The 13,632-nt window shown below is 40.9% G+C and overlaps 1 protein-coding gene across 2 annotated transcripts in view; it reads right to left on the bottom strand.

The window, feature by feature from the left end:
- The window catches only part of LOC129591182 (voltage-dependent T-type calcium channel subunit alpha-1G-like), a 20,545-nt gene continuing 6,913 nt past the window's right edge, over positions 1-13,632 (bottom strand). The window contains exons 2-35 of one of the 2 annotated variants that reach the window (XM_055486736.1): positions 11,257-11,313; positions 11,103-11,187; positions 10,970-11,037; positions 10,745-10,777; positions 10,547-10,644; positions 10,400-10,483; positions 10,064-10,151; positions 9,619-9,831; positions 9,316-9,374; positions 9,205-9,230; positions 8,795-8,887; positions 8,653-8,703; positions 7,865-8,504; positions 7,294-7,544; positions 7,060-7,211; positions 6,712-6,897; positions 6,470-6,590; positions 5,088-5,644; positions 4,797-4,973; positions 4,122-4,643; positions 3,929-4,052; positions 3,802-3,870; positions 3,550-3,737; positions 3,291-3,417; positions 2,990-3,229; positions 2,480-2,672; positions 2,231-2,382; positions 2,053-2,162; positions 1,836-1,966; positions 1,722-1,771; positions 1,554-1,653; positions 1,277-1,398; positions 957-1,205; positions 1-663 (exon numbers count right to left, since the gene is read on the bottom strand). In XM_055486736.1, coding sequence (XP_055342711.1) covers positions 331-663; positions 957-1,205; positions 1,277-1,398; positions 1,554-1,653; positions 1,722-1,771; positions 1,836-1,966; positions 2,053-2,162; positions 2,231-2,382; positions 2,480-2,672; positions 2,990-3,229; positions 3,291-3,417; positions 3,550-3,737; positions 3,802-3,870; positions 3,929-4,052; positions 4,122-4,643; positions 4,797-4,973; positions 5,088-5,644; positions 6,470-6,590; positions 6,712-6,897; positions 7,060-7,211; positions 7,294-7,544; positions 7,865-8,504; positions 8,653-8,703; positions 8,795-8,887; positions 9,205-9,230; positions 9,316-9,374; positions 9,619-9,831; positions 10,064-10,151; positions 10,400-10,483; positions 10,547-10,644; positions 10,745-10,777; positions 10,970-11,037; positions 11,103-11,187; positions 11,257-11,313 — 5,749 coding nt within the window. In that variant the 3' untranslated portion in view covers positions 1-330. Of the gene's footprint in view, positions 664-956; positions 1,206-1,276; positions 1,399-1,553; positions 1,654-1,721; positions 1,772-1,835; positions 1,967-2,052; positions 2,163-2,230; positions 2,383-2,479; positions 2,673-2,989; positions 3,230-3,290; positions 3,418-3,549; positions 3,738-3,801; positions 3,871-3,928; positions 4,053-4,121; positions 4,644-4,796; positions 4,974-5,087; positions 5,645-5,969; positions 6,124-6,469; positions 6,591-6,711; positions 6,898-7,059; positions 7,212-7,293; positions 7,545-7,864; positions 8,505-8,652; positions 8,704-8,794; positions 8,888-9,204; positions 9,231-9,315; positions 9,375-9,618; positions 9,832-10,063; positions 10,152-10,399; positions 10,484-10,546; positions 10,645-10,744; positions 10,778-10,969; positions 11,038-11,102; positions 11,188-11,256; positions 11,314-13,632 lie in introns of both variants that reach the window. The other variant, XM_055486735.1, reaches the window with a different exon arrangement.

Genomic DNA, 13,632 nt, shown 5'->3' on the forward strand with positions numbered 1-13,632 from the left:
GTTTCGGTTACATATAGCCGGGACAACTTATTGAAAGTGCTGCGTGAATTTGAAACTGAAACTTTTATTTTTTTATTCCGCAGTCCGAAAACGTTTAATCAAAGTCAAAACGCCAACTCGCGCGTAATACTCGTTTGTTTAGTGCACAGATCCGTACAACAGGACTTCGTGAGCATGACAAGTTTGAACTGCGTTATTAAAAGTAAATATCATAATATAGTGTAAGTGCGTGAAAGAGTTAATTTGGTCGGAGAAGTGGTGTGATTAGTAACACAGAAAAATATCTTAGTCATCTCGCTTTGCAATGGACTCGCACGACTCGGACGCCATTTAGTCCGCTACAGAAAGCACAGTATCGTATTCGCCAGCACCGACACTCGGTGATTTTGGTATGGATGCACTGGGACGTGCGAGGTTGGGCAGGGATAGTGCACTTCCGCTCCCGGCCGACCCATGCGAATCAACGCTAAATCGCGGCCCTTCGCCTCTCGACGTCAAGCTATACGGTGAACTGCCCGATTCTGCCACGGAGATGCTGCGAGAAGTCGCTCGTCCAGCAGGTGGCGCGGACACAATAGCAGAAGTCTTCGTGGGAATTTCGTTTGGTTTTTCGTTGGCGGTGTTAATCGATAACAGCGCAATACGTTCTTGCTGTTGCGACTCCTAAAAAAGATCCGAAAAAGAAATGGCAGTGCTCATTAAAAAGCGTCGAGGCAGTGTTTATAAAGGTAATATTGTAACGCTTATAGCGTTGTATTTGTTGCAATATTTTAGAACGTATAAAGAAACTAACTTCGCCGGGTTAATTTTGTAAAAAATGCCGGTCTTGTATTATATATATGTCACGAAAATTTAGACATTGAAGTGTGCGTGAACGTACGCCGATGTCGGATACTTTGACCGTTGTTTTCACCTTTGTATTTTATTCATACACAAAAATCAAAAGATTTACTTACCTGTCTTTCCAGTTGACGAAGATTTTCAGTGTGGAGTTCCCTTTCGATTTCTTCGTCTAACAGCGCATCATCGCGCATTATTTGATTTGACTCTTGCAGATGGCGCATTAAGACCGCAACCACAACATTTACTAATGTAAATTGGGCCAGCAGTACAAATATCACAAAGTAAATGGGTGCAATTATGGGGCTAACGCAACAATTTGTGATGCAGGCGTCGTCTGACCGGCAGTCTTCCCGCAGCGCATCCTGTACATTCATTCATTGTGCTGCATCATATTGCTCGCTTACAAAATGGATCAACGGTCGAATGACGGTACCTTCATTATGCCATTCCAGTTGTCCCCGGTTGCAACTCGAAAAAGTGTCAGGAAAGCCATTCCAAAATTTCGGAAATGAGCGTGTTCGCCTAGTCCTTCGCATGGATGCAGGTCATCGCATTCTGTTAAAGAATAATTCGGTTTTTAGCTCTTGACTTACATCTATTTTGCTCAATTTGCGCATTATATATGCGAGCACCGTAAACCAAAAGGCAGAGTTTATAGATTATAGAGTTAGATATGCTCATTACATTAATGATTATTATGCCATGCCTACCTAACCGGCCAAACAATTCAACTCCCAGGGTAGAAAAGATGAAAAACAGCAGGAAAAACAGCGTCCCCAAATTGGTAACTTGAGGCAACGCTTGGAAAACCTTGAAAAGTAAGTAACAGCATGAGTGTACATTCGTCCACTTGAACTGATCATCGCGTGTGGCATTACCGTATCAAGAAGCGCTCGAATCCCGCGGGCCATTTTCAGTAACTTGAGAACTAATGGAAAATGGAAGGTTTTTAAACAATAGCTGTCAGCCAATCGAACATGCAAATGGTATACTTCGAGCAATGCGCAGCACTCTCATCACCCGTATGATCGTGGGATTGATGGGAATAAGGTCATTCTCCATTTCTTCCAAAATGATTCCCACGACAGATAAGATCACGATGGCAATATCTAGCTGGTTCCATCTAGCAATACAGTTCGAAAAAACTCAGCAGCTAGTGCTGTTCGGTATGCAGTTTTAACCAAATTAACTAAAGGTCATGTGTCTCACTTGTCGGAAACGTAGCGCTTAATTCCCAATGCCATCAGTTTAAAAAACGCTTCGAAGAAGAAGACAGCCGTAAAAAAGTAGTTGAAGATCTTTAGGGCATACATCAGCTCCTAAAATTGCCCTTACTAAGGTTACGCAAATCCATGCTTTGGTATGCGAGGATGCATGCTCAGCTTACGTTCGGCATCAAATAGTACTCCATCGCCATCGTCACAACATTGAGTCCAATTACCAACGCTATGGCTAGATCGAAATATTTGCTGGTCACCACGTTATGCTGATATAGGCGAAACTTGGAATAATTGGCGTAATAAGGAGGTGCTCGCAATTCTATAATTAATGTGGTATTAAAACGGTGATTTAAAGCGCAAATGCGGGCGGGCTTATGAATATGTGAACAATGTCAGAACATGTACGGAGGATGTACTTTGGCGTTTCCTTTCCAGTCGTTCGGCACGTTTTACAGCTCTCCGTGCTCGTTCCTCGGCTTCTTGTTCTTCGCGGCAGCGATGGAAATTTTCGACAACAACACCCACAAACATGTTGAGCACAAAAAAGCCAACCAAAAGTAGGAACGAGATGAAGTACAGTAGACGCCATTCATTGAAATTTTCCGAAGGCTGCAAGAAAACAAAGTGATGTATTCGATGTTCGGGCGTTGCAATTCCGCATTCCCTGGCGAATTATATCAAACTGACTACGCAATTAATTTTTTAACTGATTTAGATACATGAGCTGCACTCTGGTTTTCAGTACATACTGGCTGCACTCTGGTTTTTAGCCATCAGAATCGATGGAAATCATGATCGATTCCCAATTATAAGCGTATTCTGATGTGAAGGCCGCTTGTAAATGTGTACGTAATGCCAAACAGCGCACAATTTACGCATAGTGCGAAGTTTTTTGTACAATTGTTGTCTTTGCATTTTATCCCCACCTGCAAATCGACGCCGACCGCATCTAATCCATTGTACATGATGTTGACCCATCCATCTTTACTGGATAGCACAAACAGTGCCATAAGAGCCTGTCCCAAATTATCGAAATTGTACTTCCGATTGATCCACTGCACACCGACAACACCCTCGCGGCGCAGTGCATCGCAGTCACTGCGGTTGCGCACATTCCGGATAGCAGCCGGCGGACCATGGCAGTACCAAAATGTTCCTTTAAAGAGCTAAAACAGGCGCGAGTTTTGCAAACATTAACTTTACTTTTTTTCTGCTAAGGAGTTTTACCTGGACGCCAAGAATTCCGAAAATTATGAAAAAGATTGCACTTATAAGCACAATGTTGCCGATTGGTCGCAGGGATGTTAACAAAGTTTCCACGACGAGTTTTAAGCCGGGAGCGCGATTAATAACCCTGCAAGTTAAAGTAATATTAAGTTTTACACAACCACGATGTAATTATCACACTACTCTGAAAGACGATGTGATTACTACGATGTAATTATCACACTACTCTACTCCTTAAATTTTATGTTTGAAAAATCACCTTAATGGCCGCAGTGACCGCAACAGACGAAACACTCTTAAAATCCCGAATATCTTTGGACTGTTCGACGGCGCGATCAACCCGATGAAAACGTCCACAAGAGATATCGCAACTAGTATTCCATCCATGACATTCCAGCTGCTACTCGTATATGGATGAGATCCCAAAAACAGCCCGTGACCAATAGTCTGCATAAATATACATGCAAAATTGTATTCGTGCATGGTTTATAATAGAAAACTAGCTGTTCACCTTTAGAGCCATTTCCACAGTGAATATAATGGTAAAGATATAGTTGGACACAATCAGAATTTCTCTTTCCTAAAAATATTTATTGTGTTAAAAGACAATCCTCATGAAAGAGGGCAGATTTCATTACCGTGCTATAAGGCGGAATACTTGGCCGCTCCATGGCCAGTGTAATGCAGTTGAGTCCAATGCACAGTAGTATGACATAATCAAAATACTTATGATCGCTGAAATTGGCGCAAAAAAGCCGAAACCTGAAACATTACTACATTTAGGATTCGCAATCTCGTAACATGAAAAAATAATAAATCAAATTGCCTTACTGGTTGTGCGGTGGAAAAACGAAATAGGAATAATAGTATCTTTTTCGCAGATTAGTACATCGCTCCGGAATCCACCAGATCTTCTTTTCGGAATTATTCGGTGAATTACTATCCAGCCGCTGTGTTCGTCTGGCCTGCAGTGGTGACAATGGTCCTTCGCGGTCCGTATCGGCCACCGGGTTGTCTGTATGGGCGTCCACCGTCAAACCGGGGTGTGCCGGTGAATCCCGCCGACTGAGCGGATACACACTGCACATGGAATCAAAGCGCAGACTCGGGGGCAGCACAATGTCTCCATGGGGGCTTTCGATAATTTCGGGGTTATATGGGACGCGGCGCACGATGGGGCGAGTGCGTGGTGACCTTCCCACCGACAGCGAACGCATGGGAACGCCTTGCTTCAAGCACGATTTTCTCAGTACGCCGCTACCCGGGCTTCCATTGCGCAGTGGACCACTGTTGCCATTGGATTTAGATGTGGGCGAAGATGCTAACGGCTGGATTTGAGCCATGGTACTGTCGCTATAAATGAAAACATTAGGGTGGCTGAATTTAAAAACGGAAATGCGCTGTGATCAATACAACTGCATTATTTTTTTCAATTTACTGCAAAATATGTTATTTTTTTGATTATTTTTAACAAATCCATAATAAATGATGAACTAATTTTCTTACTATGAAGATTTTCGTTTGTCTTTATGTGGATGGTATATTTCGAAGGGATTCGCCAAAGAGCGACTTCGCCGGTTCGGGTCAAAGCCAGATGGATCTTTCGATTTTCGCTTCCATCGTCGCGTGCTAAAGCGAAACGGATGTGCTCTGAACTCCTCCAATTCGAATTCTCGTTCCATTCTGTAGGACAATAAATGCCGTTTTGTTGTTAATTATCCTTTAACTGTGATAATAGATATCAGTCGCGCCGTTTGTCAGCTAATGACAACCGGCTGGCGCAAAATGTAATCATACCGTTCGCTCTCGGATTTGCTCATCCGGCGTTCAGCATCTTCCGGCCGCTGATCGACACTAGCGGCCCGTTCACTTTCCACACTAGATATCACATCGGAAGCGGTCGATTGACTGCTGTTGGAGCGATTAGGCACATAGAGCAGTCGATTGTGTAGTCCCAGATTTTCATTGACATTTAACCCGTCAATGGGCGTGGCCGCGGTGCGCGTAATGACCGGAAGCGCCAGGGAAGGACCATTAAGTCGCGGAAGTATTTTGTCGCTGTTGCCAGCGCCAGATAGTGCCATCGTGGTCATTGCCATTGCTGGTTCGCCATCTCCGTCCTCTGACTCCAAAAATGTACTGGATGGAGCGTCCCTAATGTTTTTTGGCGATTCACTGGTTTTACTGGAGTCGATATCGTCATCAGCAAATCCTTCAACCAGAATCGCCACCAATAAATTAAAGAGGACGTAATTTCCAAAGGTCATCAGCGCAATGAAGTAGATGGCGGCCCAATGACTCGTATATCGCATAGCCAGGTACAGCACGTAATTCCAGTCTTCTTGGGTTAATATCTAAAACACCGGTAATTGTACATTTTTGTTTTCTTTTTGGCATCCTCTGTACAAGCTAACATCAGTTAGCTGAGTAAGCAAAACCATTAATGGAAATTATGGAGAAAAATTCTTTAAATATGTCTATAGAAAAAAAGCTTGTACTGTAAGTAGAAAAGTAACTAGTACGGCTGCAGTTGAGAAGCAAAAGCATAAATAAGACTTAGTAGTAAGCTAACTTAGAAAAAGAAGTTAAGTACTATTGTTGCATTTTAACCTTAAAAAATTGTTAGACTGGCCACTGATTAGTAGAGGAAACAAGCGTTGTTAGATATTTTTGAAATACCTGGAATACGGTTAGTGTACTAGTTAAGAGCGTATCGAAATTCCGGCGATCTCGAATGAGGGTCATATTAGGATTGCGAAAATCTTTGCATTCGCAATCTTCGCCAGTAGGAAGCGAGCAAAACTTATTGGCAAACAAATGGCGTCCCAAAACGCTGGAAGCAATAGCATTTGTAATGAAACACTCAGAGATAGACAGATGTAAGCTTAGCGCTCAGGAAGATGCATAGTGGAAACACTCTTGACTGAAGTAGTGACATGGCAGCACAAAGAGCATCTGTTATTAGATTGATTAGTGTAGCGCTAATAGCTGCAGCATTTTATAAATAACTATAATAATTTTTCGAGTAAAGCATGGATATTTTTGCAATAGAAGCTACAAACTTTACATTCTGATATAAATAATATATATATTCTGTGGCGCAGTGAAATATTACAGGCCACCTAAATAATAAAGTGGGTCGATTTGCAACTGGAGATGAGTATGCATTAGGGACATACTTGAAATACTGTTACGAAACTCCAAATAAATCTATCAAAATTCGTACGGGGGCATTTCAAGACACCGTCGTATGTCAGTCTGCATAATTTCTGGCATCCGAATAAGGTCATGGCTAGTATACTGCAGAACCGAGAAGCGTGCTGTATTGAAAGATTGTTCACCACCACGTTCACACATTCATATCCAGAGTCATACACTTTATGCACGCATCCAGCAGCGGAAGTTGCGGATATGTACTTACCTGAAGACGAATATAAATAACAATAACAACGCAAAAAATGTAGCAACATTATCCATGGTCCGAATCATAACGACAAGCTGTCGCTTGAGCGCCGGCATAAAACGGACGAGTTTGAGAATCCGTAGCAATCGAAATGTGCGCAGCACAGACAATCCACTTCCGCCGGCCTGAACAATTTCTATTAAGCTGCGAATAATAACAAAAAATTAAATCTTGAGAAAAGAAACAGAAACTATTTTTGTGTAATTTTATGAACATACAGAAAAATACTTTACTAATTGTAAAAACTTTGCCGCATGCATTGCGCTGTTTTCCATGTAAAATTTCGTAACAGAGATATCTACTGACCTCAAAACAACAATAACACAGTCGAAGAGATTGTATCCGTTGCTGAGATATCCAAAAACTCCATCCGCCATCATTTTCAAAAGCATTTCGATGCAAAACAATGCCGTGAAGAAAAAATTACAGTATTCCAGAATTATGGTTAGCTCATCCGGCTAAAGGTTAACAATTGCAGATATTCAAGGTTACCCTGTGTGATACGCGGAAAATAACTAATTGATGATAAATTGTGCATACTTGTAAATGATGCTCGATTCCCATGCTAAGCGTGTTGATGAGAATGGCCACGAGTATTCCGCGCTCAAAAAATTTACTACCGACGAACTGTTGGACTTTAGCCCGGAATGCAGTAAGGAACTCAATCAAGCGATTTTGAGGCTTCTCGGGTTCTGCATCTCGAATCCAAAAGTAACTGGTTTCATCGATCTCGCAGTTGCGGTTAAAAAATGCGCGCTGTGTTGTTGCGGCTGGGTCTTTCGAAGAAGTCTCTGATGTGACACAAATAGTAAATCCTAGTCCTACTCGTGAAACTTTAAAGAGAGTAGAATTAATAAACTTAAGTAATAAACAAATTATTAAACATAGAATTAATAAACATAAATCTTTTTAGTAAAATTTTCCCAAAAATAACTCGTAGCTATCATGTATTCCTTCACGCAATACAATGTCAAGAGTATTTCAACGAAAAAATGTTAAGAGAAGTTAACATTTCAGCTAATGAAATAACATTAATATTAAATGTTAACGTTAGCGAAATTTGGAAAAAATTTTCAGAAAATGGTGCATAAATAAATAAAGTCAGATTTACCGGACTGAAGACCCGGCATATTGTGCGTTTCGACGTTGACCATTCGATCTGCAGCTGGCTGGAAGAGCGTGGTCGGCTCTTCCGGCTGCACGGTGATCGTCGCTACCGTTGACGCGCCGGCTGGCATCGCTGCACTGCTCGTGATGGAATCCCGGGAATATTCCTCCGATTTCCTTCTGTCTGGCGGATTATTACCACCATCCATAAACGACACAGTGGACGATCTCTCCGATGACTTATCGGCTCCTGTACCGCTCGACTGCTGCACATCCAGTGTGCGGCGAGTATAATCAAAAGGCACTAATGCCAGACTGCCTTCCAATGACAGATCGGGATGCCGTTCACAGGACATCTCAGCGCTGGACAACTGGGCGGTGGGTGTCGGTCGACTAAAGCCCTCCTTGCCGTAATAGCCTTGGGCAGTGCGCTTCAGGAGTTGTTTTTTGATTTTCTTCTCTTGAGCTTCGGTGTAGTAGGCTTTGGCCTTGCGCTTGGCCCGGCGCCATAAATGACCACAGTAGCGCACTAGTTCCCTGTAGCACCCGCCCGGCTCAGCGCCGCTCCCCAAAGAACTGGTGGAATGGTAGCGTGCCCTTTCGGCAATCATTCGCTCTGTCTCGCGTTTCTTCGTCTCCGAAAACTACAGCAATCCATATTTAGCAATAATGCAATGGTGACAACGATCCTTGTATCATACGAATATATTATCGATTATTGCAAATTTGCCAGTCAATTAATTATCTCTACATCCACAGCGAATTTCTGGTGAAATAAAAGCAATCTCATACCTGGGTAGCAATAACAACAAGGCATAGGTTTATCATAAAAAATGAGCCAATCTGGAAAAAACAGACACACGCATTATATAATTAATGGAGTGTCTGTATGGCGTGCTGTAGTGTATGTAGTACTCGTAGTAGCATCACTTACAACAATCAATATCACAAAATAGATGAACACCCAAAAACTGTGTGCATCCTGCACAAGATACATAATTTCCGACCATCCTTCAAGACTGATCACCTGCCAAAAAGAAACAAATAAATAGCATCAATATCAAATCGTTCGTCAAACTTAATTTTGGCATAAAACACCGCTAAAAGATTTGGCATTGCATTTTCGAAAGCAGCCTTGATGCCCGGATACTTTTACGTATGTATTGTACTCTGTGATGTCTGTATACACGGTCTATTTTTGCTTATGTTCAACTCACATTCTGTCTAATTTCGTATGCCATATTTTAAACAAATTTAAAATACGAAAAAAACTTATTGTTTTCCAGCAGAATTTAAATGGTTTGATATCGATTAAACCTTTTAAATGCTTTTAGCGTCACTCACCAGAAATATGGCTACCCACGCGGTGCCTATAAACAGACAAGGAAATATTTCGTTATGCTATAAAAAATAAATGAAAACAAAACGAATTGCCTATATGGAATGCATTTTTACCAATGTTATCGAACGATATCGCTCCAAGGAAAGGATTTTTTTCTGAGGCACGACAAATTCTGTTAAACAAAGAAAAAACATGTTGTAATTCCTTAAGAGCGTGGATCGATATACTGTAAATACTCCTGCTACGTCATCAGAATGCAGCAATACGGTGATTGTTGCAAAAAATCGTACATTAATGTGAAAAAGTCATAAAAATTGACCATCCCAATTTCATCACAATGCCTCACAACTTAATTATCAGGCAGTTACGCTGCAGTAAAAATTTTCCTTCACAAGAAGATTGTAAATTGTACGTACGTGTAATACTGATGCCAGTTTATGCAGGTGTTTGCTGGTACGGAAACGGAATTGTTGGGTCCCCATATGAGATCGTTTAATGAACCATTGCATGGCCTATTATTCTCGATATATGGCGGTAAATTGTCACATGTGTGCATGCCATCGTCTTTTGGTAGACTGCACACATACTCCAGATAAGTATGTTGGGGTTCGTAATACTTCGGGATGCCTCTGTAAATGCAAAGGTTACAAAAGGACGGAAGCGTTAATCGTTACGTACAGCAAATCTCTGTATACGCCTAATTTTTTTATTGACATAAATGAAGTCTACAAAAATAAACTTATAAATTTCCATAAAATATGCATCAGTTAATTAATCTGTATACTGTCACATGATTACGTTAAAGTATTTCTTGTTTAGCTAACGTCCTTAGTCGTTTTATTTGACTTTATATATTCATACCTTGGAAAGGTAATGTTGCCGCTTCCGCTTAGAGTGCATCGATTTCGTAGTAAGCCAGCCCACAGTTGTACACCAACTATTCCGAAGGCTGAAATGCATTATTAAATGTTAAAACGTAACTGAGGTGATTCCTGGCTAGTCAGGGATTAAGGCAAGTTCATGTTGACTGTGATGTTTGTTAATATTCGCAAAACTCATGATCAGCATATTCGGTTCATACCGCATACACAGCCATCATCGTCCAACCAAAACTTATAATTAAACCGTAGATGTACGTTATTTTAAATTTGTTTAATGTCGTCGCCACGACTAAAATAACATAAAGAAGACACTTACAAAAAAATACAAAAAAGGCAAGGAGAAAGGTGCTTCCGAGCATCGGAAGCGTGTCCAGCAGCAGCATCACCAGTATCCTCATGCCTGGAAAGTGTGAAGCGCTTTTGATATTACCGTTCACACTTTTTTATTCTTCAAATAACGTACTGGGCACTCTGTTGATTGCTCTCAAAGGCCGCAGAACCCGAATAGTCCTGATAGCGGACAGGTTCATATTCTCCATGTTGAGAAGATATTCCACCAGACTGGAACGCGCACGCCAAGAGAATTTGTAAACGCTTGTCCATGCATACGCCATTAAAAAATTGATTTCGCTGTGCTTTTCGAAAAGCAAGCGAGGCTTACCCGGCAATCACAATAAAAAAATCCAGTCGATTCCTACAGATAATTTAATTTTTTTACCAGTCACAGGTTAATTAGATAGGTCAGTTTTTAGCTTTTCGTATATTATTTCAGCTACATTTCCTATGTTCTATGCAACAGTGACTTTATACAAACGACCAGACAGAAATCGCAAAATTAGTATGCAGATTAGAAATACTGAAGTTGACAAAATCTTTTGCCACCAACCAGGAATCCGCCAGGTATGTCTTTTTTCCAAATACTCCCATAGCTATCATTTTTATTACCATTTCCAGCTGCAATGAGCAAACAAATAATTAGCGTCCGCTAAGCATTAATGGAGCATAGGATTTCCACTTACGGCGAAAAAGGCAAAAATTAAATGGTCTGCTATTGCTAGAATGTGGCAACCAGGTGTATCACAGATTCCATCACAGGGTTGATATCTGATAGAGCAAGCGATAGATAAATATTATTCAAATCTGTAAAGATGGGGCGTAAAAAACGAAACTTACAATGCTAGTGTGACGCAATTAAGAAGAATCACGGCCATGCTGACCCTTTCAAACCAAGTATAACAGCCAGAAGTTAAGGAAACCAGTGCAAACACATTATACCAATACAAACGTCTGGATATCGTATGATGACTAATTGATCCACAAAACCAAATTAATATGCCTGTTTTACAAAAATGACAGAAGGTATGCGAAATGGATTTCGTAGTGATCACAGAAGAAATACAATGCAGTGAGATAATCCTGATTCTTGACCCGATTCCCTGTTAATCCCACCCTTTTTCTTTGCTCCATGCTACCGTAATTATGGGCTAGGCAGAGCCATAATTGGTACTATGTTGCGCTTCCGATTACGTTCTCTAGACATTTTATGCAACTGCCTTATCGAAATTTTTTCATTTGACTCTTGACTATTTATTAAATCACTCGAATTTTTTAACGCCGCAGTCGGGTCAACTGACGACCGTGTAACGTCATGATGATAAGAAACTGCAAAGGGACGGCGGGTATCATTTCCCAGTGGATAACGAATTGAAAAACAGAAAAACTGTGCAGATTCAGCAGATTTGTGTTGCTTTCTGTTTCATAACCCAATTGATTTGATCATTGATCAATAAGTCGATGAAGCGAATAATACGGCAAGCAATTTACTACTTTTATGCGATTGCAGACTCCTGTTACAAGCGAAGGGTTTTCCATGGATGTGTACGTAGCCAGAACAACTGAGCTATCCCTTTCCGCCGCCGCGCAATATACTGCAGACGGAATAATCGGCTCTCAACCTCATTTTCGTACAGTCAGCAGTGGCAGCAGCAAAAACTGCGTGTGGTGCCGATGCCGTTCGTCCCCCCAAACAGCCGGGTATCAGCAACCCATTACCGGGAATATATATTCTGTACTTCCCATTCAGCGGATTTTTGGCCGGCTTGTATAAAGTGCTGCATACACACAAAGTGTAGGCTGCGCACTCAATTATGTGCAGCCATACAGTCGCTGCGCAATGACGAGCTGGCGCGGTCAAGCTTCACTTCCGGTCCGCATCATATGGGACCGAGTGAATGCTGCAGTCCCGGATTGATGCCGATATACAGCGGCTAGATTATGTTATACGAGACATTCGGTCCACGGGAAAATGAGTCCCTTGTGACTGATAAATTCGATATCCTTATGTTAGCTTTCAGGCAGTTTTCAGCAAATTAACAATAACTCTTGCCTGTGCCCACACGCCATACCAGTCAGCAGATATGGTTAAGCTGATAATTATGACTGTTATTAAATTTCTTCGCACTCAGGAGCAGAATCTAGCGTGTAATTCACTGCTATTACTTGCACTACCAGTCTACCACCCCGAATTTACTGCTGAAACGTTTCTATAGCTAGCTGAAAAAAGCACAATCAAAAAATACATACGCACGATAACAACGCCTGCATCCTGTCAGGGTAGGAAACGCATTCAGTCAGCAAAAACCATAGCTTTGGCCTTTGTGCGAAATTAGCATCAGATTTATGGTAAATAACCAGCTTACAACCAAAGTGCACGAAATTCAGTGTTACGTCGCTTTTTTTGTAATTTGAGTATACGACAAGCGAAAATTAATTGTTACCTTTTTATACACACGATAGAACTGGTAATACTGAGTTACGGACTAATGCATAATTGCGCAAACAAAACGAATTCAACATTAATAATTACTATGATACAAATGTTTGGTAAGTAATTTCGAAATTTGTATTATGTCATGTTCTTTTACCCATTGTCGGTTATTTAGCGGCAGGCTCGCCGATCCCTCACGACCCTACACGCTTCCGCTTCATTAGCATCGCTGTCAGAATGGAAATTCAAGTGTGATTCATTGGACGGATGACGGAAAAACATTTCCGGCACATCTGTAAACTCTTGTACAGATTCTTTGCACAAAGTGACTGCGTAGATATCGCTGGATTTCAGATGCTACGGTATCTGGATATTTGATGTTATTGGTTTTTAATTCAGTGTTATTGAATTGCTGTATGTACTGTAACGTTTGCACCTGACTACTATGCCATACATATCGGTATCAACCACTTACGATGGTTTAAAATGAGGTAAACTATAACATTACAATAAAATTTTGAATTTTTTTAAAAAATAAATAAACCGCTAAGTAAAAAAAAATTTAGTTTTAAAGTAAAAATTTCTCTGGAAATACTTAAATATTCTGAACTGCAAGAAAATAAAAATTAACAACCGGTAGGTTATTATATTAATCGTAATTTGTTACAAGACTGCAGTACAATAAAACGTTGCTTAAACATAAATTTATATAAATTAAGCATTGGGATGGATATAGTATATACAGAGTTACAAGTATAACAAGTGATGCAGATTACGTGAAA

Source organism: Paramacrobiotus metropolitanus, unplaced genomic scaffold, assembly GCF_019649055.1.
Source record: "Paramacrobiotus metropolitanus isolate TYO unplaced genomic scaffold, Prichtersi_v1.0 Parri_scaffold0000045, whole genome shotgun sequence".
NCBI classification, from domain to species: domain Eukaryota; kingdom Metazoa; phylum Tardigrada; class Eutardigrada; order Parachela; family Macrobiotidae; genus Paramacrobiotus; species Paramacrobiotus metropolitanus.